This window comes from Dromiciops gliroides, chromosome 4 (genome assembly GCF_019393635.1).
Source record: "Dromiciops gliroides isolate mDroGli1 chromosome 4, mDroGli1.pri, whole genome shotgun sequence".
Classification (NCBI taxonomy): Eukaryota; Metazoa; Chordata; class Mammalia; order Microbiotheria; family Microbiotheriidae; genus Dromiciops; species Dromiciops gliroides.
Window position 1 is genome coordinate 483,898,266 of NC_057864.1, and position 22,458 is coordinate 483,920,723.

The following is a 22,458-nucleotide window of genomic DNA, read 5'->3' on the forward strand; positions in this document are numbered from 1 at the left end:
ATCTCTCAACCCTGGAGGTCCCAATGAGGAAAAGAGGCAGGGAGAAGCTGCAAAGCATCAGCTTCTCTCTTAGCTTGTGCTTTATTGAGAAGACCCCAGCAGTCAAACTCCTTCCCTTTCTGTAGGGCACAATCATCTTACCCAACCTGGCTTCTGTGTTGTATGACCCCGAACACTGGGAGACCCCGTGGCAATTCAATCCTGGGCACTTCTTGGATGGAGAAGGAAACTTTGTGATCCATGAAGCCTTCTTGCCCTTCTCCGCAGGTAACAGCCCCAAGAGCCTAGTCCCAGGAGCAGCTTGGGTGGCAGACACCCTAAGTGGCACTTATGCTCCTATTCCTCTTCCAGGTCACCGGGTGTGCTTGGGCGAGCTGATCGCCAAGGCGGAACTCTTCCTGATGTTTACGAATCTGCTCCGGGAGTTTCAGCTGCAGGCTCCGGAGGGGGCCTCTGGCGATGAGCGAGATTACATTTTCTGGGGCACACTGCAGCCCCAGACGTACAAAATCTGTGCCACCCCTCGCCTAGATTGGTCTCGAGGATGCAGTGGGGGAGAGAGTCTTTAAGATCCTGAGATGTTCTCCTGCATTCTTCTCCATTCCTCATGCTCATTGGGCTTCTGCAGAGTCAGGGTGGGAGAGATGTGGGGGGAGGGGGCTGGGGGGAAGAAAATAGGAAGCCGATGCTTTTCTGCCGAGCCCCTGCAGCTGTCTCAAGGTGGCCCCAGAGCCGCTGGGGGAGCACTCATTGTTAATTGTAGCAGCCCAGGAGTGAGGCAGATGACTTTTGCTTTGTTGCTTTGCTGGCTGGTACCTAGAGGCTGCTTGTTTATTGCTGTGGGCACTGACTCATTAAACCATGTGGGGCTTCAGGGAGGAGACTGAGCAGAGGCAGGAGGCTGACCATACTGGAAATTCCGGACCTTTCTCTCTGCTTTGTTCAGGGGCTAGGGAGGTGGTCCTGCTGCTGACGGGGGGCGGGGGGGGGGGGACACAGAGGGAGCCAAAGGCTGGTCTTCACTCTGCTTCCAGAACACCAGCCCTTTGCTCCCTCCAAAACACCCCAAGCAAATCTAGCCCAGAAGCGCCAGTGTATTCTGTGGCCTTCCACTCAGGGCCTGCAAATGGACAATCCAACACTGGACCTCCAGTCAGTCACCACACGTTTACTAAACACCTCCCATGCTCCAGTAATTGTACTAAGCACTAGGATACAAGGAAAGGCAAACAAAGCACAGTCCCTGCCCTGAAGGAAGAGACAACAAGCATATAGCTTTGGACGTATGGACGAGACATAGAATGGATGTCAAGTGATCCCCAAGGGTAGGCGCTAGTAACGGGGACAGAGGCAACGGAAAAGGCCTCTTGTGCAAGCTAGGGTCTGAGCTGAGTCCTGAAGGAAGACAAAGAAGCCGGGAGCTGAGGAGGAAGCAGCACTAGGGACAGCCAGGGGCCAGAGCACGATGAGTGAGGAGCAGTAAGAAGGTGGGTTTGCTGGCTCATAGGGCTTGTGGAGGGGATATAGAGCAAGGAGATGGGGAAGAAGTTGTGAGAGATTTCAGAAGCCAAACAGAGCATTGTCTATTCAGCCTTGGAGGTAATAGGGAGCCACAGGAGTTCGCTGAGTGCAGAGGAGAGGGGTGACATGGTCAGACCTGGCTTTAGGAAGATCAGTTTGGTGGGGGAGGGGAGGGTGGGCTGAAGTGGGGAGATGCTCGGGGCAGGAAGACCAGGCAGCAGGCTATGAGGACGCAGGTTCCTGTTATTGTGGGAAGGATTAAGAGTTAGGAGTGCACGTGAGGAAGCCTCTGGGATCAGCTTTGCCAAACAGCAGAGGAAATGAGGGGAAACTTTCTCTGGCCCGCTCACCCCTGAGGCAGAGGCGTCACAGCTGGCCATTGCCGGTCAGCTCCCAGCCTGCTCTGCCTCCGCCTCTGCTGTCCAGTTGATCTCCTCACCCCACGATCTCCAGATTGACTCCCACAAGGCTCTTTCCCAGCTCTGCCTTGGCCAGGCCAGCTCAGGTCTCAGGGGCTTAGCCCAAGAACAGCAAGTAGCTGGTGGCTGCTGCCTAACCCTCTCCCAGCTGCCTCCTTTTCTTGCTCTGTTTCTGACAGGGAAAGAGTTCAATGGAATAATGGATGATCAGTCCCTCTCAAGAGGAAACATCTCCAGTAAGCAACAGGGGAGAAGGGCGTGCCCGATCTTTGGGGCAGTGTCATCTGGCCTCTTGTCGATGTTTTTGTAGCCCTGGTGCCAACTGCCACACACTTGCTGGCTTCCCCAGGAGTGACAAAAAATGTGGTCACTTTCAGTGCTGGGGTTGCTATCTGCAAAATGAAGTGTCAGCTGGGGAGTCCCGTTGCCCTCACTGTGATGCTTTAATACCTCCCTCACTCAACCATCCACTCTAGGGGGATTTCTCTGCCTCCTCTCTAGGATTTCAAGTGCCTCACTCTGCTGCCCCAGTTCTCCATCCCATGCCCTAGCCCAGACAGGAGAGGAAGCTGTGAACTTATCCTTTTGGGGACAGAGATTTTAAGTACTACTCTTCCCTGCCTCAGTTTCCTCATGCTGCTTTTTGGCCTGAGAGTTCTCACCTTCTCCACTTTCATCCCCTTTTAAACCCATCACCTCTAGGTGGAGGGCTAGGCAGTAGAGGCAAGATTTGAACCTAGGTCTGGCCCCTAACTCAGCACTCTGCATTCCACCACACTGCCTGGTTAAAGATAAGGATGCACAAAGCAGTGAGAACAGGGTTCCTGGCTCTACCTTCACAGCATCCCAAGATGAATCCTTAGTACCTTCCTGGACTGCCCAGCTGAGCCTCAAAATTGCCAAAGCTGATTCCACTTTCATTTATCCTTGCCCTTTGGAGAAGTGGTAGAAGAATTGGAGTCAGTAGTGACTTGGGTTCTAATTCTGCTACCTGGCTTTGACTAACTCTATGGCCTTGGAAATTTTTTTTTAATTCTGAACTTAAACAACAAAATAATGAGCAATTCCATACATAATAAAACAGAGAGGATTTTATAAGGCAGTAAATATCCATCCCTCCCCCTTCATGTGCTGTGTTTTCTTTAAAACGTGTCTGTTCATAAATCATTTTAAAATTTCCCCTATAATCCTCTTCCAGCCCTCTCTCAAAGAGGTGCCCCCTCCCCCATGACTAAGAATCCTTTTTTTAAAAATTGCAATAAGAGGGATAAAAAAGTAATTAGAAAATCAATCAACAAAAGGAAAAAATTGGAAAATAAAAGCAATGTTCCATACCCATGGCCCTTCTTCCTTTGCAAAGGAGTGGAGTGGGGGGAGACCTTTTCATAATTTTTCTCTGGGGTCATGTTTATTCTTTGTAAATCTGTACTGATTGCTTGTTGCAAAATATATAATAAATTCTACACTTTCAAACCTATCCTGCTTGTCTGTGCTTCCTTCTGACTGTCTTTTTAAAAAATGTTACAATGGCCTTTTTTATATTACTATTGTGATTCCCTGCCTCTCCCCCCATTAAAACTTAGAGAAAGAGAAAAACAAAACCTTGTAACAAATAAGCCCAGACCCACAAAACTTATGCTATGCATACAGTAGCCCTGTCCAAGTGTATCTGTCTCTTTTTGTACCTTGAATCCATCAGATTTCTCTGAGAAGATTGGTAACATACTCTCCTTTGACTCTCCCAACAACTTTATGACAAGGTAGAGTGCGATCATTATTATCCCTATTTTTATAGGTAGCATGAGCAGACTGACCTTTGGGCCTGAACTCATCTGTAGTTGTTGACTACCTGCTACCAGTCTGAGTAACCACGTAGAAACTTAGAGAGGGTGGGGGTGGGGGAATGTTGTACTTGTAGAGCCTATTGGGTGATTAAGGGGCTGGCATCTGTGATGATGAAGTTTTCTAATTAGCTGCAGAATTAGAAGAATTGATGTCTCGGGTATTGCTGAGTTGGAATTGTGTGGCATAATATGGAGCATGGAGGTGGCACGGCGATAGAGTGCCAGACCAAGAGTCAGGAAGCCAGGAAGACACCTTCCTGAATTTTTTGTTTTCTGTTTCTTTGTAAATGAGTATTCTGAGATGGAAGCGTTCAGATGATGTAAGTTTGGGAGATCCAGAGGCTCCATGATCAGACTTGAATGGCAGCAGTAATAGTGATTATATCGGTAACCTGACAGCTGTGAAAGTGGCAGAAAAGGATGTAGAAAGACACCCAATAACAGCATGGGTTTTAGGAAGTGTGAGTCCTAACCTGGGAGAGATGTGCCGGCTCTGGATCCTAGAAAGGAAGCGTTCCTTGTAGCCTAGCCTAGTTCCCAAAGGGGAACTTGGTGAGGACTGCATGAAGGAAGAAAAGAACTTTCGAGACCAGAAGTGGGAAGCACGCCTTTGCTGAAGGGATTCTCTTCACCGTGTCTCACACATGTACATCTGCGTCCCTGGTTTTGGTGCAGTAAATGTTTGTCTCGGCGGCTTTTATTATACCTTCTTAATAAATACTTTCGCTAAAAGCTTTCTGAGCCGATTGGCCGACAGTTACTGGGAAACACACTGGTGGGGGTTCATGAGGCAACACAGTCCCGCAGGGTAACCTCTAAGAGCTGGAGCCTAAGCAGCTGCACCTTGTGGGCACCCCAAACGAGGGTGTGAGTGCCCAGTTTGGGGGATTGTCCCGAGAGGGAGTGTTACATGCAGATAGAGAAACTGAGGTTCGGGGAAAGGCAGTGACTTTTTGGAAGAGCAGCCCCTTGGGGAAAAGGACGACTCCTTTTTTTTGTCTTGGAGACCAGCAAGGGAAACCAAACGCCCCAGACTAGGAACGGGCTTCTGCGCCTGCGCAGAGGGCCTGGGCCGGCCTCAGGGGAAGTGGCACGCTATTCGCCAGACGGGTCACGTGATATGCTAGGGTCGGTTTGGTTGGCCGCTGTGCCATGGGGGGAGCGGTTGCTGTGGAGACGGAGTGACAGGAGCCGGGTGACGGTCCGGCCGGGTTCGGGGCGGCGGCGGCGGCGGCCCCGGCAGCTGGAGCGGGAGGAGGAGTGGGCCGGGACGGGGCGGAGGTGAGCGAGGGGACGGGCGGGGGGCGTCGCTGGCTGGGCAGCAGCTGTTCTAATTACTGATGGGGTTCGGACCCTCCCCCTCCTGTCAGCCCCGCCCCCTGGTCCCCCTCCCCCCTCTCCTCGGTGGTCTAACCTTTTCCTTCACCCCCCCCCCCCGCCCCTTCTCTTCAGGGTTTTGGACCCTGCTTCTTAAGCTGTGGTTGAGGTCCAGTAACTGAACGTGGGGGTCACTGGCCCCAGTAAAAGGTTCTGACGCCTCTTTGATGCACCTCTTTGCCCGGGGTCCCCTACACATTTCTCGGGTGAAAAGGGGTCACGCGTGGAAAAAGTTTTAGAGGCCCAGCGGCAGACCCCCTTCTCCCCTCCCCCTCTGCTCTGTCCCACCCTTTCCTTTCTTCCTTATCAGTCCTGTCCCCCCCCCAACTATTTGAGAACCCCCCCTTCTGCCCCTGGGTCTGAGGGGGGGCGAGGGTGTGGCAGGCTGGCCCTGTGGTCAGTGCTCTCCAGTGGGAGGCCCCCTGGCCTCAGAGTCACCATATCTGGATTCCCCAAGTCAAGCCCTCTTCCAGAGCTTCGGTGTCCTGGGCTGTCAGGGGAGGGGGGAGGGGGAGCTGGAGTTTTCCCACGGCCCCTGTTCGTTTGCTCTCGGGGGAGAAGCCCCAGATCTGGAATCAGGGCAAAGTCCCATGTTATGAACCCCCCAGGGCTGCCCCCCACCAGCTTAATTCTGTAACTGTAAAAGACCCTGAGGGACCTGCTTTTCTCCTCCGCAAACCTTTGGTTCGACTTTTATGTTGCAGTTTAAGGTTGGAGACAAAGTTTTGGCAGCCAATGTTCCTTTGTGATGCTGAAAATGCCAGCAGATGGAAGAGAGTCCCCCACCGAGAGAGATTTCTTCAAGGATGCCACGTTCCCTGCCTGTGATTCTTCCCTCTTTTGTACCTTTTCCACTCCCCTGGCACAGTTCCGAGAAGACATCACCTGGCTGCGACCACAGGTGCTGTTGGCGGGTTTACAAGTTGACTAGTGTCCACCATAGAACATTATTTTGGGGGCCCGGACACGGCTTTCTCAGGCCTTTCTTAGGGAGGAACATGCTGTTTTCTATTTTGTGAACACCACCCCTCCCCCCAGTCCCAATTCAGTTTAGCATACACACTTACATAGTACCTACCGTTACCTGTGCTAAAGGGTATTTTAATTATTTAATATTTTTATTAAAAGTAATTGTCGGGGCAGCTAGGTGGCGCAGTGGATAGAGCACTGGCCCTGGAGTCAGGAGTACCTGAGTTCAAATCCGGCCTCAGACACTTAACACTTACTAGCTGTGTGACCCTGGGCAAGTCACTTAACCCCAATTGCCTCACTTAAAAAAAAAAAAAAAAGGTAATTGTCTGTGACCCTGGGCAAGTCACTTAGCCCCAATTGCCTCACCAAAAAACAAAAAGGAAAAGAAAAGAAAAAAAGAAAAGTAATTGTCCTTTTGAAATTTTAAACATCTACCTGGGTCTGAAAAGCCTCATGAATGGGATTGCTGAACCACTGTTTATATTTGAGAAATCAAGACCAGGAGAAGTGCCACAAAACTCGAGCTGGGCAAAGGCCTACATTTTCTAGTGGATCAGTGCTGGGCCCTGGGCCTGGCTCTGCTGTTTGGCATTCTCAATTCATGACCTCGATGAAGATTCTGGTGCTTGGTAAGGAAAAGCAATCCCAAAGTGGCGTGGACTACCTCTGGGTAGGGGACTCCCCCTCAGCAGAGCCCTTCAGGTCAAGGTCAGAGAATCGTTTGTTGAGGTTATTGTAAAAAGGGGCCCTGCTCAGGTATAGATGAGCCTAGATGGTGTCTGAGGAACTCTCATAAGATGCTGGGATTAGGTAACATGTTTCTCAAATTGTTAAAGAGTAGAAGGTGGTAGGTAATAAAGTCAGGCTTCACGGACATCTCAATCACTACAACATGTTCTCTCTCCCAAGTTCAAATTAAGAAGCATTTATTGGGGCAGCTAGATGGCGCAGTGGTTAAAAGCACTGGCCCTGGATTCAGGAGTACCTGAGTTCAAATCTGGCCTCAGAACCTTGACACTTACTAGCTGTGTGACCCTGGGCAAGTCACTTAACCCCCATTACCTGCAAAAAAACAAAAACAACAAAAAAAAGAAGCATTTATTGAGCACTTAATATGTGCCAGGTATCGTGCTACATGCTGGGGATATGAAGAAAGAGGGAAGAAACAGCCCCTGCTCTCAAGGAGCTCACAATCTCTTTCCACAAAATTGTCAGACCCCTGACAGCAGGGTTGTTGTTGTTCAGTCGTTTCAGTTGTGTCCAACTCTTCATGACCCCATATAGGATTTTCTTGGCAAAGATACTAGAATGGTTGGCCATTTCCTTCTCCAGTCCATTTTACAGATGAGGAAACTGAGGTAAACAGGGTGAAGTGACTTGCCCAGGGTCACACAGCTAGTAAGTGTCTGAGGCCAGATTTGAACACAGGAAGGTGAGTCTTCCTGACTCCAGGCCCGGTGCTCTGTCCACCGTGCCACCAAGGCCTATTTGTGCAGCATAGGGAGGGCCCAGGCTTGTGTGGTTCTATGCAGTGATCCTTAGGGTCATGAGTGCCATTCCTTCCTCCTTTGGGCACCTAATAAGGGTGAAGGGCCCTAGAAAAACAACGTAGTCATTGCTGATCTGTTTCCATTGGCACTGGCCTCCGTGCACGTCACCAGCGGGGATTAAATTGCCCAGGGCCCTGGCATCCTCCATTTTATGTTCCATGGCCTCATTTCTCAACCACTGGATTCAGGCCATGCCTTTCATTTATCCGGGTCCCTCCAGCACATCTTCATGTCATTTGTTCATCGTTTTGTGCGGGGCTTGGTGGTGTTTTGTACAGGTCTCCTCTAACTCTGATCGTTAATCTGTGCGTAGTCATTCTGTCTTTACACCTGTGTTGTGAGTGTCTGGCAGTCAGAAATCTCAGCTGTTTCTTTTGTATGCCACCTAGTACAGGGGATGCTTGGGAAAATTTGACTTGTAACCCCTCTGCCTCATTATGGTCTAACTGGGAACAGTTTTTCTTTATTGTAGGAAATCTGTTCCACTCCTCGACTGTTCCCAGATAACCCCCAGGAAGGTCAGATAAAGCAAGGGATTCTGGGAGACTGCTGGTTCCTCTGTGCCTGTGCCGCCCTGCAGAAGAGCAAACATCTCCTGGATCAGGTATGGGGGCTCCTCCTCCCCTCCCTGGCCTTCGTGGGGCTGAAAAGCACAGGCTTCTTCTCTTCCTGTCAGGAGACCCCTGAGAAAGCTAGTGAGGGAGCGGTGGCAGGAAGCTGGGTGGGGAAGAGGCCATGGAAGTTTTTGCTGTTTCAGGTGCCTCAGGATGGTTAGTTGGAAGTGAGTTTAAAAGTTTAAAAGCAGGGATTCAGACAGCCAGTTTCTCCTTTGCCTACTGGCTTAATTGGATCCAGTTGGTTTTTGTGCCATCCTGCCCTGTCTCCCAAGCCCTCCAGTGGCCTCAGGGGTTTACAGTTAATGAGCTTGAACTAGAACTATTCTATATATTTGAAAACTTCACCTGGGGGAAGCAGCCCCGCCCACTGCCTTAGTTGTGTCTCCTAACACACCCAGCAGGGTGTGGATGGCATGAGGAGGAGATTCCAGTGGAGATGGTCCACAGTCCTAGCTGAGTCAACTCTGCAGGCACAGATAGGCTTTTGAGGATCTCAGAGGCATCGAAGGGCTTTACATTTCCAACGAAGTAATGTCCAGCGACAGCCATCCTGTCCCTCCCTGCCCCTCCAATATTGGGTGACATTATTACCCGTCAGGTCACCTTTTAGGCTAGACACTGGCCAATGTTCTTGAAGCAGAGAGAGGGTAGCTGAGGGACTGGCACACCAGGGTCGGAGGATATGTTTAGCCAGTGGAAGTTGTTCTGATGTCGGTTTAGGTCGGGGTGAAGGTGAGGGCTGACTCTCAGCTGTCAGCTCCCTTGATCTGACCCTAGAATCTTTGACTGAAAAGTCATTTTCATTTTCATGGCACATCAAATGGACTTCCCAGTGTCCCAGGCAGGTCTTTAAGAGCATCAGCTGCAGGCAAGTGGCCAATCTGCATCACTGGAGGGAGTTTCTGCACTGGGATGTCCCACTTGCATGAAATCACAGCTCCAGATACTAATTACTATTAGTAATTATGTAATGAGGAATGAATTCCTTCTTCTCTTTCTTGGCTATAAGAAAGCATGGCCAGTTGGTGTGTAGCCGGGTGCTGGTCAAGAGCCATGTGGACAGTCACTATTTCAGGACGTTTCTGTTTTGTCTGCCGTGACTTCTCACTGACTCCCTCTCTCCCTGTTAGGTGATTCCACCAGGACAGCCCAGCTGGCCAGACCTGGCATACCGCGGCTGTTTTACGTGTCGGGTGTGGCAGTTTGGACAGTGGGTAGAGGTGACCGTGGATGACCGCCTGCCTTGCCTTGGGGGGCGCCTGTGCTTTTCCCAGTGTCAGACAGAAGATGTGTTCTGGCTTCCCTTGCTGGAAAAAGTGTACGCCAAGTATGTGTGCCAGCAACCAGGGCCCTGTTGGAAGGGGTGGGGGAGACGAGACCAGACCCTCCCTGGGTGCCTCAGGCAGGGCCCCCTCTCTTCTGCTTGACAGCAGAAGTCCATGTGAGCCTAAAGGATCCTGGGGACCAACACTGGTGTTTACGGTTAACCTGGAAGGAAGGAGTGAAGAGATTGATTTCTGTATCTTTTATCTCTGTTTGGGGGACAGATTTCAGGACATAACTTCCCAGAGAAAGGGAGAGCTTCCTCTTCCTTTTTAATTTTTCCAGACCCTGTCGGCTCTCTGCTTGCGTTCTGAACAGCAATATTGATCTGAAAGGGCTACGTTTATAGAAGGTTGTGTCTGTGCTTTTTCTCATTATCGTGGATCCTTATTGATTGGGGCGACTTTGGATGCCCGGGCCTAACCAAGATGCTTTGTCAAACAGTGAAGATGAGATTCTGTCTCATAGTAACCCTGACAATAATACCAGCTGGCGTTTTCATAGTCCTTTAAGGTTATGTGAACATTTCTGAGTTTACAGGTCAGCTAAAGCAGGATGAACCCACAGCTTCACATTTATCTTTGGCAAGGTTCAGGGTGTCAGAAACAAGCATTTTTAGACCCAGAAGGCTCGCTCCCTGGGAAAGCGGGGCCTGGTCTTGGTGGAGACTGGACAGGTAGGAAGTGGGCAGCTCTGGAAATCATTAGTGAAGCTGTTCCTGGAAAGATCTGGGAAGTGATGGAAGGAATGTGAATAGAATATTAGCAGCTTCTATGCTGAAAGCCAAGAGTGAGCTCTGACTTAATACAGAGGTGAGGGGGGCAGCCAGGTGGCGCAGTGGATAAAGCACCTGCCCTGGATTCAGGAGGACCTGAGTTCAAATCCAGCCTCAAACACTTGACACTTACTAGCTGTGTGACCCTGGGCAAGTCACTTAACCCCCATTACCCTGCAAAAACCAAAAATACAGAGGTGAGGAGGAAGCCAAGAGAGGGAATGAAGAGTTAATTGGTTGGAGCAGTGAGAGGAGGAGGCCCTGGCACATTCCTTCCTGTGGGGACAGACAAGGGATTCAGAAGGCGTGGCTTAGTTGGAGGGCCGAGATGCACGTTGTTGTCACCGTGTTTCCCCAGGGTGCACGGGTCCTATGAACATCTGTGGGCAGGGCAGGTGGCGGATGCCCTGGTGGATCTAACGGGAGGTCTGGCAGAGAGGTGGAGCCTGAAAGACCCAGGAAGAAACAGAGACAAGCCGAGCAGTCCCGGCAGCCTGGAGCAGAGGACCTTCCGGAAGCTGCTGCACCTCAAGGACCAGTGTGTGATAAGCTGCTCGGTGCTCAGCTCCAGGGAAGGTAACGTCCCCAGGCTGTGGCTGGGACACTGCTGCTGGGTCTGTCACATCCGCCCTGAGCCCTCCCATCCCAGAACACACTTTACTGGTCACCTCAGCCTCCAGGCCTGACTTTAGGATGAAGTGAGGCATCTCACCCTGTCAGAAGGCTTCCTTTCCCAAGCTAGTTTCCTCATTGGATCCTGGATCCCTCGATCTCAGGTTCACTTTTTTGCTGCACCCACTGGAAAGCAGAGAAAGGGGGATTCATATTGACAGACCCTGCCCCTGGGCCACCAGTGTGTGCTCCCCTTCCTCTTCTCCAGGACTTGGCTGCTTTAGGCCTGTAATCAGCCACGTAGAATCAGTTCAGAGCACAAACCTGACCTTATCCCTTGGGGAATTTCAGAGTATAAACTATACACCGGCCAGGTAAGCCACGATCCTCATTGTCCTTGCGTTGATGACACTTTGTCGTATTCAGGCCCCTTCCCCAAAGTGTTACTGTTCATTGGCATCTTTCTTGGCCCCTACAGGCTCTTAGCTTCTTGTTCCATTTCTCTGAGCTTTTTTTAAAAAGACATATGTCTACATTAGTCATGTTGTGAAAGAAGAATCAGAACAAAAGGGAAAAACCTCAAAAAACAAAAACAAAAGTAGAAACAACATGGTTCAGTTTGCATTCAGAATCCACAGTTCTTTTTTCTGGATGTTGAGAACACCCTCCATCCTGAGTTGTTTGAAATTGTCTTGGATCGTTGCACTGCTGAGAGGAGCCAAGTCGATCCCCATTGTTCATCACACTGTGTTGCTGTTACTGTGTACAATGTTCTGGTTCTGCTCCTCTCAGTCAGCATCAGTTCATGTAAGTCCTTCCAGGTTTCTCTGAACTCCTCCTGCTCCTCGTTTCTTACAGCACAACAGTATTCCATGACGTTCCTATACCACAACTTGTTTAGCCATTCCCCCATGGATGGGCAGCCCCTCGGTTTCCAGTTCTTTGCCACCACAAAGAGCTGCTATAAACATTTTTGTATATGCGGGTTGAGGTGCCCCTTTTGCTCAGTGTTTTCACTTTCTCCTGTCCTTGCCTCTTAGGGCTCTCCTTATTGAACTGTTCACATCAGTGCTTTCCCAGGCACGGAGGGACCTATTTGTAAACTGTCAAAGTAAGATATGAGCGTGGATCCTTGTTGTCAGGTTCTAAATTGAAGGCAGACTTTGAGCCCTTCCACGTCTGCAGAGTCCTCCTCTTGTACTTCCTTCACCTCATCCATTTTCAGGAATTCTTCAACACAAGCAGGACATTCACAGTCTTGAGTTTTGTTTTGGAAGTTCTCCCTTTGTCTGCCTTTACACATTTTACAATTGAGGACTCGTGTTTGCCCAGTGACTAGAAATCACCCTTCAGTCGACAGTGACTTTGTTTTTGTTTTTTTGTTTGTTTTTTGGTGAGGCAATGAGAGTTAAGTGACTTGCCCAGGGTCACACAGCTAGTAAGTGTCAAGGTTCTGAGGCCGGATTTGAACTCAGGTCCTCCTGAATCCAGGGCTGGTGCTTTATCCACTGCGCCACCTAGCTGCCCCCTTCACAGTGACTTTGGGTGGATTTTTGGCTACATGGTTAACCTACTGAAGAAGAAATGTCTCCAAATCACTTCTCTGCTTTGTTCCTGGGGAAGGGGCTTTTGGGAAATGTCAGATGGCCAGGGATCCATTGGGGCACCTGGGTGGCATAGTGGATAGAGTGCCAGGCCTGGAGTCAGGAAGACCCATCTTCCTAAGTTCAAATCCAGCCTCAGACACAGCTCTGTGGCCCTGGGTGAGTCACTTTGCCCTGTTGGCCTCAGTTTCCTCATGTGTAAAATGAGCTGGAGAAGGAAATGGCAAACCACTCCAGTGGCTCTGCCAAGAAAACCCTGAATGGGGGCACAGTGAGTTAGACAAAACTAACTGACTACACACCAAACAGCAGGGACCATTACAATTGCAGCCTGCCTTCATTCTTCAAGGCCTTGCCAAACCAGCCTTTGGGAGTTACATGGAGAGAGGAGACTCTCCTTGTACAACAAGAGGGACTTGCATTTTCTAACTTTTAAAAGTCTTATCGAACACTTGTTTAGACACGTCAGCCATTTCTGCATGTGTCCCTGCTCAGCCTGAGCCTTTGCTTGTAACAGACAGAAAGCAATTAAGTGAAGGTGGCAACACCTGGACTGTGCCCATGGCATGTCCCACCAGAGCTCCCAAGATGGCCGTGCCATCAGTGCCAAGCATGGCACACCTTTGGGGGGGGTGGAGGGGAGGGGATCACGTCTCCTTCATCAGCCAGTGACTGAGCCCTTCATCTTCATGCAGGTGCCAGTGAATTAGGGGAGTTTCACGCCTTCATCATCTCAGATGTACGGGAGCTACGCAGCAGTTTGGGCAGGGAGGTGCTGTTGCTCCGAATTCTGAACCCATGGGGTCGGCGGTGCTGGAGAGGACCCTGGAGAGAGGAGTGAGTGACCTGGGCAGGGGCTGGGCCCTCGCATCGCCATGGCAGCCCCAGTGTTCATGGTGCTCTGCAGAAACTAGCTTGGCCCTTGGTTTGTGGAAGAAGATGTGGGTGGTTTTGAGAAGGGGCAACCGGGACTGAAGCCCTTGTGTGTGAGGTCTGGGGACATAAGTCAGAGCCTCCCTCTTTGTGGCCAGAGCTCTGCTTAGTGGGGAGTCCACGTTTATCTATCCCTTTGTCATTTACTGCCAACCAGCTTGAGAAGTCACGAGTGCCAGTATTTTTTCTGTTGAACAGTAAATGGCGCTCAGAGAGGTGGGAGACAGTTTGTCCAGGGTCCCGTGCTGGGGATCCAGCCAGCACCCTGGAGTTGGCCACCTGGTCCCGAGCTAGATCTGGTCATTAAGAAGAGCTGGCTCATCATCACAGCTGGCATTTACATTGAGTCCTTTTAGGTCTGCTCGGCTCTCTTTGAATATTATCCCATTTGATCCTCACAACAGCCCTGGGAGTTGGGTGCTGCTGTTATCTCCATTTCACAGATGAGGAAACTGGAGCAGATTGAGGTGAAGTGACTTGCCCAGGGTCACCCCGCTAGGAAGTAACTGAATATCCCCCTGGGGAATGCCTTCGTATTGGTGTGTGCTGAAGTTGTTTGGGCAGATGGGAGCCAGGGAGACTCTGCTGGATGGAGACAGGCTTTTATGGAGTGTAGGAGAATGGGACTTGGACACCTGAGTTCTCATCCTGGCTCGTCCTGGGGCAAGAGAGTCATAGACTTAGGGCTGGAGGGGGCTTGGAAGTCATCTGGTCCAGCGAAGTTCCGGCATCTGCAGCAGGGCAGGGGCAGAGCCGGTGCCGCCTCAGCTCCTGACTCCAAACCAGGGCTCTCCGTGGCTGCTGAACTTGCGTGCAGCCCTGCTGTGATTTTGGGTCAGTTAGCTCTGCCCTGGGGCCTCTAACTGTGCCACACCATTCCTGCTGACCCTCGATAACCGGACTGCGGACTGAATTTCCTCCCCTCCTCACCCACCTGCCCAGTGTTTTGGCTCTCGCGGGGGTTCTAGAGCAGGGCTTCTTAAATGGTGGGTCTAGACCTCATGTGGGGATTGCCGGACGTGTGGCCACAGGAACAGGTTCTGTGCACCGATTTTATACACCTCTGAACCCGGGGCCACAGAGAAATGTATCGAGTGAAAAGGGGTCATGAGGGGGAAAAGTTTAAGAAGCCCTGCTCTCGAGGGTCTCCTTCCTGCACGTCCAGCAGCTTTCCCGCTGTGCCAGGAAGAAAAGCAGGGGCTGCCCCAGGGCACCGGAGAGGCCTGGCGGTGTTTGCAGCTTCTCTCTGCAGGGCCAGGGCAGGGTTTCCATCACAGACGAGGCCGGGGCGCGTGAGAATGACTCGGGTGCAGGGAGGTGCCCGTCACCGGGTTCTGGGAACTCCTGCAGCTGGAGGAGGATGTGGGTTTTCCTTCTCTGCTGTCGTGGCTGGGTTTGTTGGCGAATGGACCGGCAGACGCAGAGGGACTGAAAACTCAGAGCGGTTTAGCTTGGGGATCTTTTTCCAGGGGTGAGGGGTGGAGCCAGGTGGACGCAGCAGACGCCTCAGAACTCTTGTCTCAGCTCCAGGAAGGGGAATTCTGGGTTGAAGAAGAGGAGTTTATCAGGGAGTTTGATGAAATCACCATCAACTACCCAGTCACGGAGGAGGGTCACCTGCAGAGCCTCTATACTGGTAGGTGGGCACTTTGGGACAGGCTGGCTACAGGGGGAGGGGCACCGGGCCCAGGACCTCAAGGAGGCGTAGAAAGGTCACCTTTGGGGGCACCTGTAGCGTATCTAAACGTGCAGACGTGTAGTTGGGCCACAGGAGTTTGTCACGGTTTCACCTCGGCCTTGTTGTACGGCCCTGAGCAAAGCCCTCTTCAGCCTCCCTTCTGTGCCTCCGCGATCCTCTGGAGGAAGACTGTTAGCCTTCTGTTTTAAGGAAGGATGAGACTGCCTCACATTCCTTGGCGAATGTAATCCTGATTTGGGTCATTACTACACCTTCCCTTGGCCACAGAGAAAGCAGGGACCGAATGTCTTTGTTTTCCCCGCACTGACATGCTCTGTGTGTTTTTGTACTAGCAAAGGTGTTACGTCACACTCAGAAGCTACCAGGGGCCTGGGTCAAAGGACAGTCTGCGGGAGGTTGCCGTAACAACAGCAGTTTCCCTAGCAATCCCAAATTCTGGCTGCGGGTCTTGGAACCAAGTGAGGTGTGCATTGCCCTCCTGCAGAGACCCCGAGTGTGCCAGGCTGACTGGGCAGGCAGGATCCTGGCCTCAGCTCCGACCAGAGGCAGCAGACCAGCCCTGAGCCCGCAGGGCCTCCCAGGGAAGGATTACCAAGCCGTGGGACTCCACGTGTGGAAGGTAACCACCAAAGAGGAGAGAAACGAGGGGAAAAGCCAGAGGCTTCAGATCCTTCCTGAGCCATGTCCAGCCTCCTTGACCGATTGATGGTGGGGTGGGGGAACACTATAGATAACTCGCCGAATCTGAAACGCCGGGCAACTTAGTCTCCCTTTGGCACCCAGCGTGTTTCTGGGTGGTTCCCCCTGACTGGTCATACTCCAGAAATTAAAAGGCATCCGACTTGTCCAAAGCAGGAAAGAGAGTAATAATAATTATGAAAAGTAAGTTTGTGAAACATTCTGAAACCTAATAGAAACCATGACCATCTGATGTGCTGTCTAGAGCAGGGCTTCTCAAACTTTTCCTACTTGTGACCCCTTTTTCCTCTGAGAAATTCTTATGTGACCCTGGGTATGTATGTGTAATAGGAATGTATAACCTTTTACTGTTGCCAAATGTTTTGCAACCCCCACATTCTGTTAGATGGGGTCATGACCTATACTTTAAGAAGCTTTGGTCTGCAGGCGCCTTTCCTGTGTCTAGAGATGGGATGTCACATCACATCAGCACCAGGAGGCAGAGCCTCACCACTCAGCTGCCTCCTGAGGCACCTGACACAGGCAGTGCCTGAAGGTCTCCTGCTCTGTCTGTGTTACCATTTGTAGGGAAAGGTGCTGACGACAGGACAGTGTGTGAGGCAATTGGGGTTAAGTGACTTGCCCAGGGTCACACAGCTAGTAAGTGTTAAGTGTCTGAGGCCGGATTTGAACTCAGGTACTCCTGACTCCAGGGTCCATACTCTATCCACTGCGCCACCTAGCTGCCCCTCAACTGTACCCTTCTGGCTCCGTGTTTGAGGGGCCCTCCCTGGGTCACCTGATGCATGGGCTCACCTCCAGTCCCCTATGCTGCCCTTGAGGCATCCAGCAGCCTGGGCAGCCAGGCTTGGAAGCTTCTGTCCCCAAGGCTCTGTTGTCTTTGTGAGAACAACAGGAAAGGAAAGGGGGATCTCAAGTTGCCAATCAGGGAAGGGCCTAAGAAATGTGTGGTGGGGGCAGCTCCTCTCCGACTAGCTTCATTTCCTGTTGAACCCAGAAGCCCAGAAAGCACCTGTGGGATAGCACATGCTCTGGCCGTGGGGCCCCTGCATTGCTCATCCCCCTGTATGGTGTCAGCCGAGGGCATCTTGGGGGGTGGGGCGGGCCTGGCGGGGCTGTCAGGGAATCAGGCGAGGCCTGTGCTCCAGTCTCAGCTGTGAGGAGCTTGTGATTTCTCTGTGGTTCTTCAGAGCCAAGATGTGTGGTGAGTTTTCTCAGTCTGTGGCGTCCACACTTGCTCGTCCTGTGTGCCAAGCTGTGGAGCAGGCCTGCTGTCCTCAGCCATTCTCGGCAGGGGCCCTTCTCCAGAGCTGGGTCTCCGGCTCTGGCTCTGCAGCTGATAGTGCAGGAAGCCGTGAATCTGCTGCCCTGGAACAGGTTCTTAATAGAAGCCCCTCGGCCTCTGCCGGCTGCTTGCTCTGCCCAGTCAGATTCCCCCGAGGCCCCTGCTCCGGCCGTCTCCCAGCCTGATGGACTCAGCTGGAATTTGGTTTCTCCTAGAGTCTTCTGGGGGTGGGGCAGGGTCCTCTTTGCTCAATTGAATGATGCTCTGGGTCTCTGGGTCAGGGCTGAGCCCGGCTGGATTCTCACCTTTAATCATGTTGCGCAGGTAGAGAAGAAGCGGGTCAGCCTGCCTGGGGTCCTGTCTGCCCCGCCCGTGGCTGGCACTGCCTGCCATGCTTATGACCGGGAAGTCCACGTGCGCTGCCCCCTCTCCCCTGGCTACTACCTGGTGGTGCCCAGCACCTTCCTGAAGGACGCCGCTGGCCACTTCCTGCTGCGGGCCTTTTCCAGCGGCAGGATCTCTCTCAGGTGAGAGAGGTGGAAGGGGAGGCTCCGGGCAGGCCGGTCACTTTCGGCGTGCCCCCTCCCTCCTCATTCTCATGTTCCCTTTGTCTGTCCTCTCTTACTGGGCAGTGAAATCAAACCAGCCTCTGGTAGTGCCTCCGCCCGAGAAGACTTGGCAGCTGGGGAGTGGGAGACAGTGCAGCTGAAGGGATGCTGGAGGAGTGGGCACACTGCAGGGGGCAGCAGGAACTTCCCGTCATATCCCAGCAACCCCTGCTTCCCTCTTTCTGTGCCCCTGGGCGTGGGCCCCCGCAGCATCCGGGTCACATTGCGCCAGCACTGTGGGGACAGTGAGTGCCACCCAATTGGCTTCCACATCTTCCAGGTAAACTTCCTCTCTTGGGGAGGGCAGGGATTGTGTCTCTGTTAGGCTTTATTGAGCACTGAGGGGGCCTTGCTCCCTGTATGGCCCAAGGTCTCCACCTTGGTCTCCTCCCCTTAGATGTTCCCTCCTACCTCTGCACTCCTACCCGCCCCCCATTACCTTGTCATTGTTTTCTGTCACCTGACTTTGTGCATACTGAGGGTAAGAGACAGCTTCTTTTTTGCCATCAAAGCCCCGGTGCCCAAGACAACGGAGACGCTTCTTACGTCTTTGCTTGCTGGCCAGCAAACACTATGTGGAGCTTGGGGGGCACTGGATGGGAAAAGACACAGACAGGGCCCTTAAGGATGTGACCAATCTAACCAGGGAAATAAGCCCCAAAGATCCCAAGGGCCCAAGGGATGAGCCGATGCATGAAATGACAGTAGTTCTCGGCGGAAGCCTGGTCTGTCTGGCTTCACACAATGAGCCGCCCGTTGGGTGCGTTGGCATCTGTGTCTTCCATGGATCGTAACCATTCCTGGCAAGATGAACTTTGGAGACCGCAGATCAGCATTAGTCATCTGGTTTTTCCACGTTCAGCAGGAGATGGTGGCAGCCCGCCCCCCACTTGCAGGTCTTTGGCCCTTCCCCCCAGGGGTCAGAGGCCGCCCTCAGGGCCTGGGCATTCTGCAGGGACCAAACAGTTCCCATCAGCTCCGCTTCTGCTCGTGGGAGGCGGCTTCCTGTTGGAGCTCCCCCCAGGCAGGACAGCCCCTGGGGCCAGAGAGGCTTGGGGGGCACAGGGCAAGGAGGCTGCAGGCGCCAGTGCCCCTCAGTCTCCCTGGAGCCAAATGTCCCAGGAAGTAGTTTATGCAAAAGCACCTCCCAGGCCCTAGGGACCAGCCTCGATGGGGTTGCCTTCTCTCTGCCTCTCTGTAGATGCCGGATGGTGGCTGGCCTCGGGGGGCTTCCTCCCTGCTCCACCTGGAGCCCTTGCTCAGCAGTGTGCCTCATCGCTATGCGCAGGAAGTCAGCCACCTGTGTCGACTCTCTCCGGGCAGTTACAAGATCGTGCCCTCCACGTACCTGCCTGACTCAGAGGGAGACTTCACCATCATCATAGCAACCCAGATAGACAGGTGTGTGTCTCCCGAGGAAGCCTGTCCTCCCTGTCCTCCTGACCTGCTGCCTCTGGAGCGGCCCCCACCCCTCCGACTTCTCTATTCCCACCACCCCACGGTGGGTTCAGGTGCCCCTGGCTTGGTTCTCCAAGGTCCTGTCAGCAAAGGGCATGCTGTGGCAGACAGCCCCAAATGTGTGTGGGTCCCATGAAAAGTGGGGTTCTGTTGGGGGACCGTCATGCCTAGGTGCAGGCCGACCTGGGGGGACCAGCTTCTGAGTTAGGGGGAGGTGGGTGAGGGTCAGACAGGGAGGGAGGGCCCATAGCAGGTCTTTGAGGGACAAGAATATCCAGCCCGGCCCCAGCCAAGCGCAGGATGAAGCTTCCCCTGAGCCCACAGCACATCGCTCCTGCAGAGATCTGGGCTATGTGGGGCGTGTGGGGCCATGTCCTGACCCCCCTTCCCCACCTTACCCCCTTTGCAGGAGGCCTATTCGGAGCCAGGAGACTTTGGGGCAGCTCCTGCAGGAGGTAGGTACCCTAACAAGGGTTGTGGGAAGGGGTGGGGCTGGGCCCCTGGTGGGGGCATGAAGCTGTGCCTCACAGGCTAACGTAGCCGTACAGTTAGGTTTGCCAGGAGCCGGACTTTCAGAAGTGTCTCCTGACTGAGATGCCGCCAGCCGGGCACCTTCTGGAAGGGAGGAGGTGCTGACTGTCAGTTCACGTGGCTAGGCGTACGATTGGCTGTCGTCTGAACATTGGTGACCTTGGCCTAGAATGCCTCGTGGCCCCATAAGTACTGATGCCCAGGAGCATTTGCCCACTGCCACGTCTTTGTGTCCAGGGTCACAGGCTCCCGTCTGGCACAGAGATGGTTTTTCAGCTCCTGGGGAGGGAGGACTCAGCTGGCACCAGCTTCCTTCTCCCCAGGAATCCTAACACCTTTCTTAGGCTCATCTTCCTGCCATCTGTACCTGGGGGGAGGTGAAGTCTTTGGCTCCTGCCTTCACCCAGCTGCCCCTTGTTACTGTTTTCTTTTAAGGTGCCCAGAATAAAAATAGGAGTGTAAGAAACACCCTTAGCTTGAAGATCTGTGGAGTCCTTGACACACTCACCAGTGGTGTTCTCCCTCCCTTGTAGGTCTCCTTCACAGCAGTGATGAAAAGATAACTGGAAAATGCCCAGCAAGAGCATTGAGGTGATGGACACTGAGCCTCCTTGAGGTTGCCCACACTGCTGTCTGCCCTGGCCACTGATGGTCTCAAAATGCCATGGAGCCAGGTCTGCTCACGGCAGGGTCTGGCCCACCCTCCTGTTTGCCCCTCCCCAGGAGAAGTGCCCCCTCCCCGGAGTTCCACAACTGGACATATACCTCATTTCTTCACTCTGCCCCATGTTGCCGATTTGACAAGACTGACTTTATATAGAAACCTCATTGTACTTGACGGTGAAAAAGTGCAGAATTATGTCACCTCTTACAGATAAACCTCAGGCTTGCGGGAAGCTGGAAACATCCCTGCTCCCCGCACAATGGTGACAGGGTTCAAGCCTGGGAGTCCCTGCCTGAGGATTGAGAGTTGGGCCTGCTCGTAGAGGGTGGGATTTAGCGCCGGCAGGGACCTTAGAGACATCCCCTAACGACTGTTTCCTGGGTCTGGTTTGCTGGCCCCAGGGTCTCACAGGGAGTACGTAGGGGGCGGGAAGTTTGGACCTGGCACCTCCAGCTCTGCTCTTTCCATTGCCCTTTCCTGTAATGGGGCACAAAGGCCAAAGAAGGTTCCAGAATCACAGCAGCACAGACAGAAGAAGGGCAGCAAGGAAGGATTGGCTGTGCCCGGGGAGAGGAAGACCAGAGCAGGGCTGTGTGACCACCAGTGTACGGGGCTGGATCAGGACTAATGGATGCCAGAGCAGGCCGAGGGGCTCCAAGTGTTCTCCTGCCTTCTCTGTCTAGAAGCTCCTTTGAGTTGGAAAGATAAACAGAAATGGTTGAAAGGGTGTGGAAGCCCAGGACGAATAAGGCAGCGGAGACAGGCCAGGCGGCTTCCCACAAGGCCCCTGGCCCAGACAAGCTGCCTCTTGGGGTTCTGAAAGAACTGGCCCGGCTGGCCTTGGAAAACCTTTGGAGAACAGACCTGGAAAAGGGAAACTCTGGGTTTTCAGAATGGAGGACAGTGCCTTGTTGGCACTTATGGTCTACATGCTCGTGAGCCCCAAGGGACCTCACAGTCACGAGCAGGCCATTCAGTTGGGCAAACATTGGGCACTGTTTGTGCAGGACATTGTGCTGGGCACCGGGGACAGAAAAGGCAAGGGAATGGTCCCTGCCCTCAAGGAGCTGACTTGTCTGTGGAGCCAGAGCCCAGCTAATGTGCGGACAAGCGCTCGGAGGAGGACGCGGCAGCCGGGAGGAAGCAGGGCATGAAGCACTGAGCCTTGAGTGGGGCTTGGGGTGTAGGCCGAAGAGACCGATGTTAGTCAACAAGTCTGTAATAGGTGAACCTGCTTCCTGGAAGGAGCTGGCCAAGAGTGCGGCAGGGTGCTTGGGGCTGGGGGGGGAGGGTTCCCCCTCCCGGGGAAGCCTGCACTTGGACATGGCTTGACACAGACATTGTCAAGGAGATCCCTGTTCGGGAATCAGTTGGGTTGGATGCCCCCTGTGGTCTCTTCTGGCACGAGATCGAGTGAACCCAAATCTCAGTGAGGGAATAGTCTGTTTTCAAGGATTTGTGACCTTCATTGGCGTGGGTACTCAGCCCACACATGCAGATTGCGCCTCGTCTCTGACATTGTCTCACACGGCAACCTGAGGTGCAGAGAGGCCAGGGGCAGGCCCCTGGTCACACAGGTCGGGAGTGAGTATGACTCCCAAGCTGAGCCCTGTGTCCTCTACGTTGCACTGCCTCTCCTGATGTTTGCAATATTCTAAGTCATCTTCTGGTGAATTCAGAGAGATGCTCTAGCATCAGGAAGAAACGCATTATAAAGTTGTTTCTTCTTTGAAACATTTTTAAGATTGTAATTTTGGTAATAAACACATAAATTAAAAAATTTTTAAAGTTTATTTGAAAGTTGCCATGACTGTGCTCATTAGATGAATTACCCATTTATTTTTACATGGTTTTAAACATTCGTAGTTGTTCAATCATGTCCAAACCTTCGTGACCCCATTTGGGCTTTTCTGGCAGAGATCCTGGAGTGGCTTTGCCATTTGACAGATGAAGAAACTGATGCAAAC

The 22,458-nt window shown here is 52.6% G+C and overlaps 2 protein-coding genes across 2 annotated transcripts in view; both read left to right on the forward strand.

Annotated features, from left to right (window-relative positions):
• Nucleotides 1–5,069, forward strand: part of LOC122755322 (cytochrome P450 2J4-like) — an 18,682-nt gene extending 13,613 nt beyond the window's left edge. The window contains exons 8-11 of the mRNA XM_044003633.1: nucleotides 126–267; nucleotides 352–549; nucleotides 1,035–1,192; nucleotides 4,791–5,069. Of these exons, the coding sequence (XP_043859568.1) occupies nucleotides 126–267; nucleotides 352–549; nucleotides 1,035–1,192; nucleotides 4,791–5,069 (777 nt within the window). The remainder of the gene's footprint in view (nucleotides 1–125; nucleotides 268–351; nucleotides 550–1,034; nucleotides 1,193–4,790) is intronic.
• On the forward strand, nucleotides 4,948–22,250 carry CAPN10 (calpain 10). Its single transcript, XM_043963697.1, has 13 exons — nucleotides 4,948–5,065; nucleotides 5,866–6,062; nucleotides 8,156–8,287; nucleotides 9,431–9,627; nucleotides 10,757–10,974; nucleotides 13,310–13,451; nucleotides 15,017–15,183; nucleotides 15,579–15,865; nucleotides 17,555–17,757; nucleotides 17,863–18,118; nucleotides 19,040–19,239; nucleotides 19,706–19,751; nucleotides 20,361–22,250. The coding sequence occupies exons 2-13, from the start codon at nucleotides 5,910–5,912 to the stop codon at nucleotides 20,388–20,390; spliced, it is 2,031 nt and encodes a 676-aa protein (XP_043819632.1). The 5' UTR covers nucleotides 4,948–5,065; nucleotides 5,866–5,909; the 3' UTR covers nucleotides 20,391–22,250.
• The last annotated feature ends 208 nt before the right edge of the window (nucleotides 22,251–22,458 follow it).

What these genes read in the sequence shown, in the direction of transcription:
- CAPN10 (XM_043963697.1), top strand. Translation starts at nt 5,910, where the DNA reads ATGCTGAAAATGCCAGCAGATGGAAGAGAGTCCCCCACCGAGAGAGAT. An exon ending in CCTGCAGAGCCTCTATACTG is followed by an intron (nt 15,184 to 15,578) that starts GTAGGTGGGCAC and finishes TTTTTGTACTAG; the next exon opens with CAAAGGTGTTACGTCACACT. An exon ending in TGGGACTCCACGTGTGGAAG is followed by an intron (nt 15,866 to 17,554) that starts GTAACCACCAAA and finishes CATGTTGCGCAG; the next exon opens with GTAGAGAAGAAGCGGGTCAG.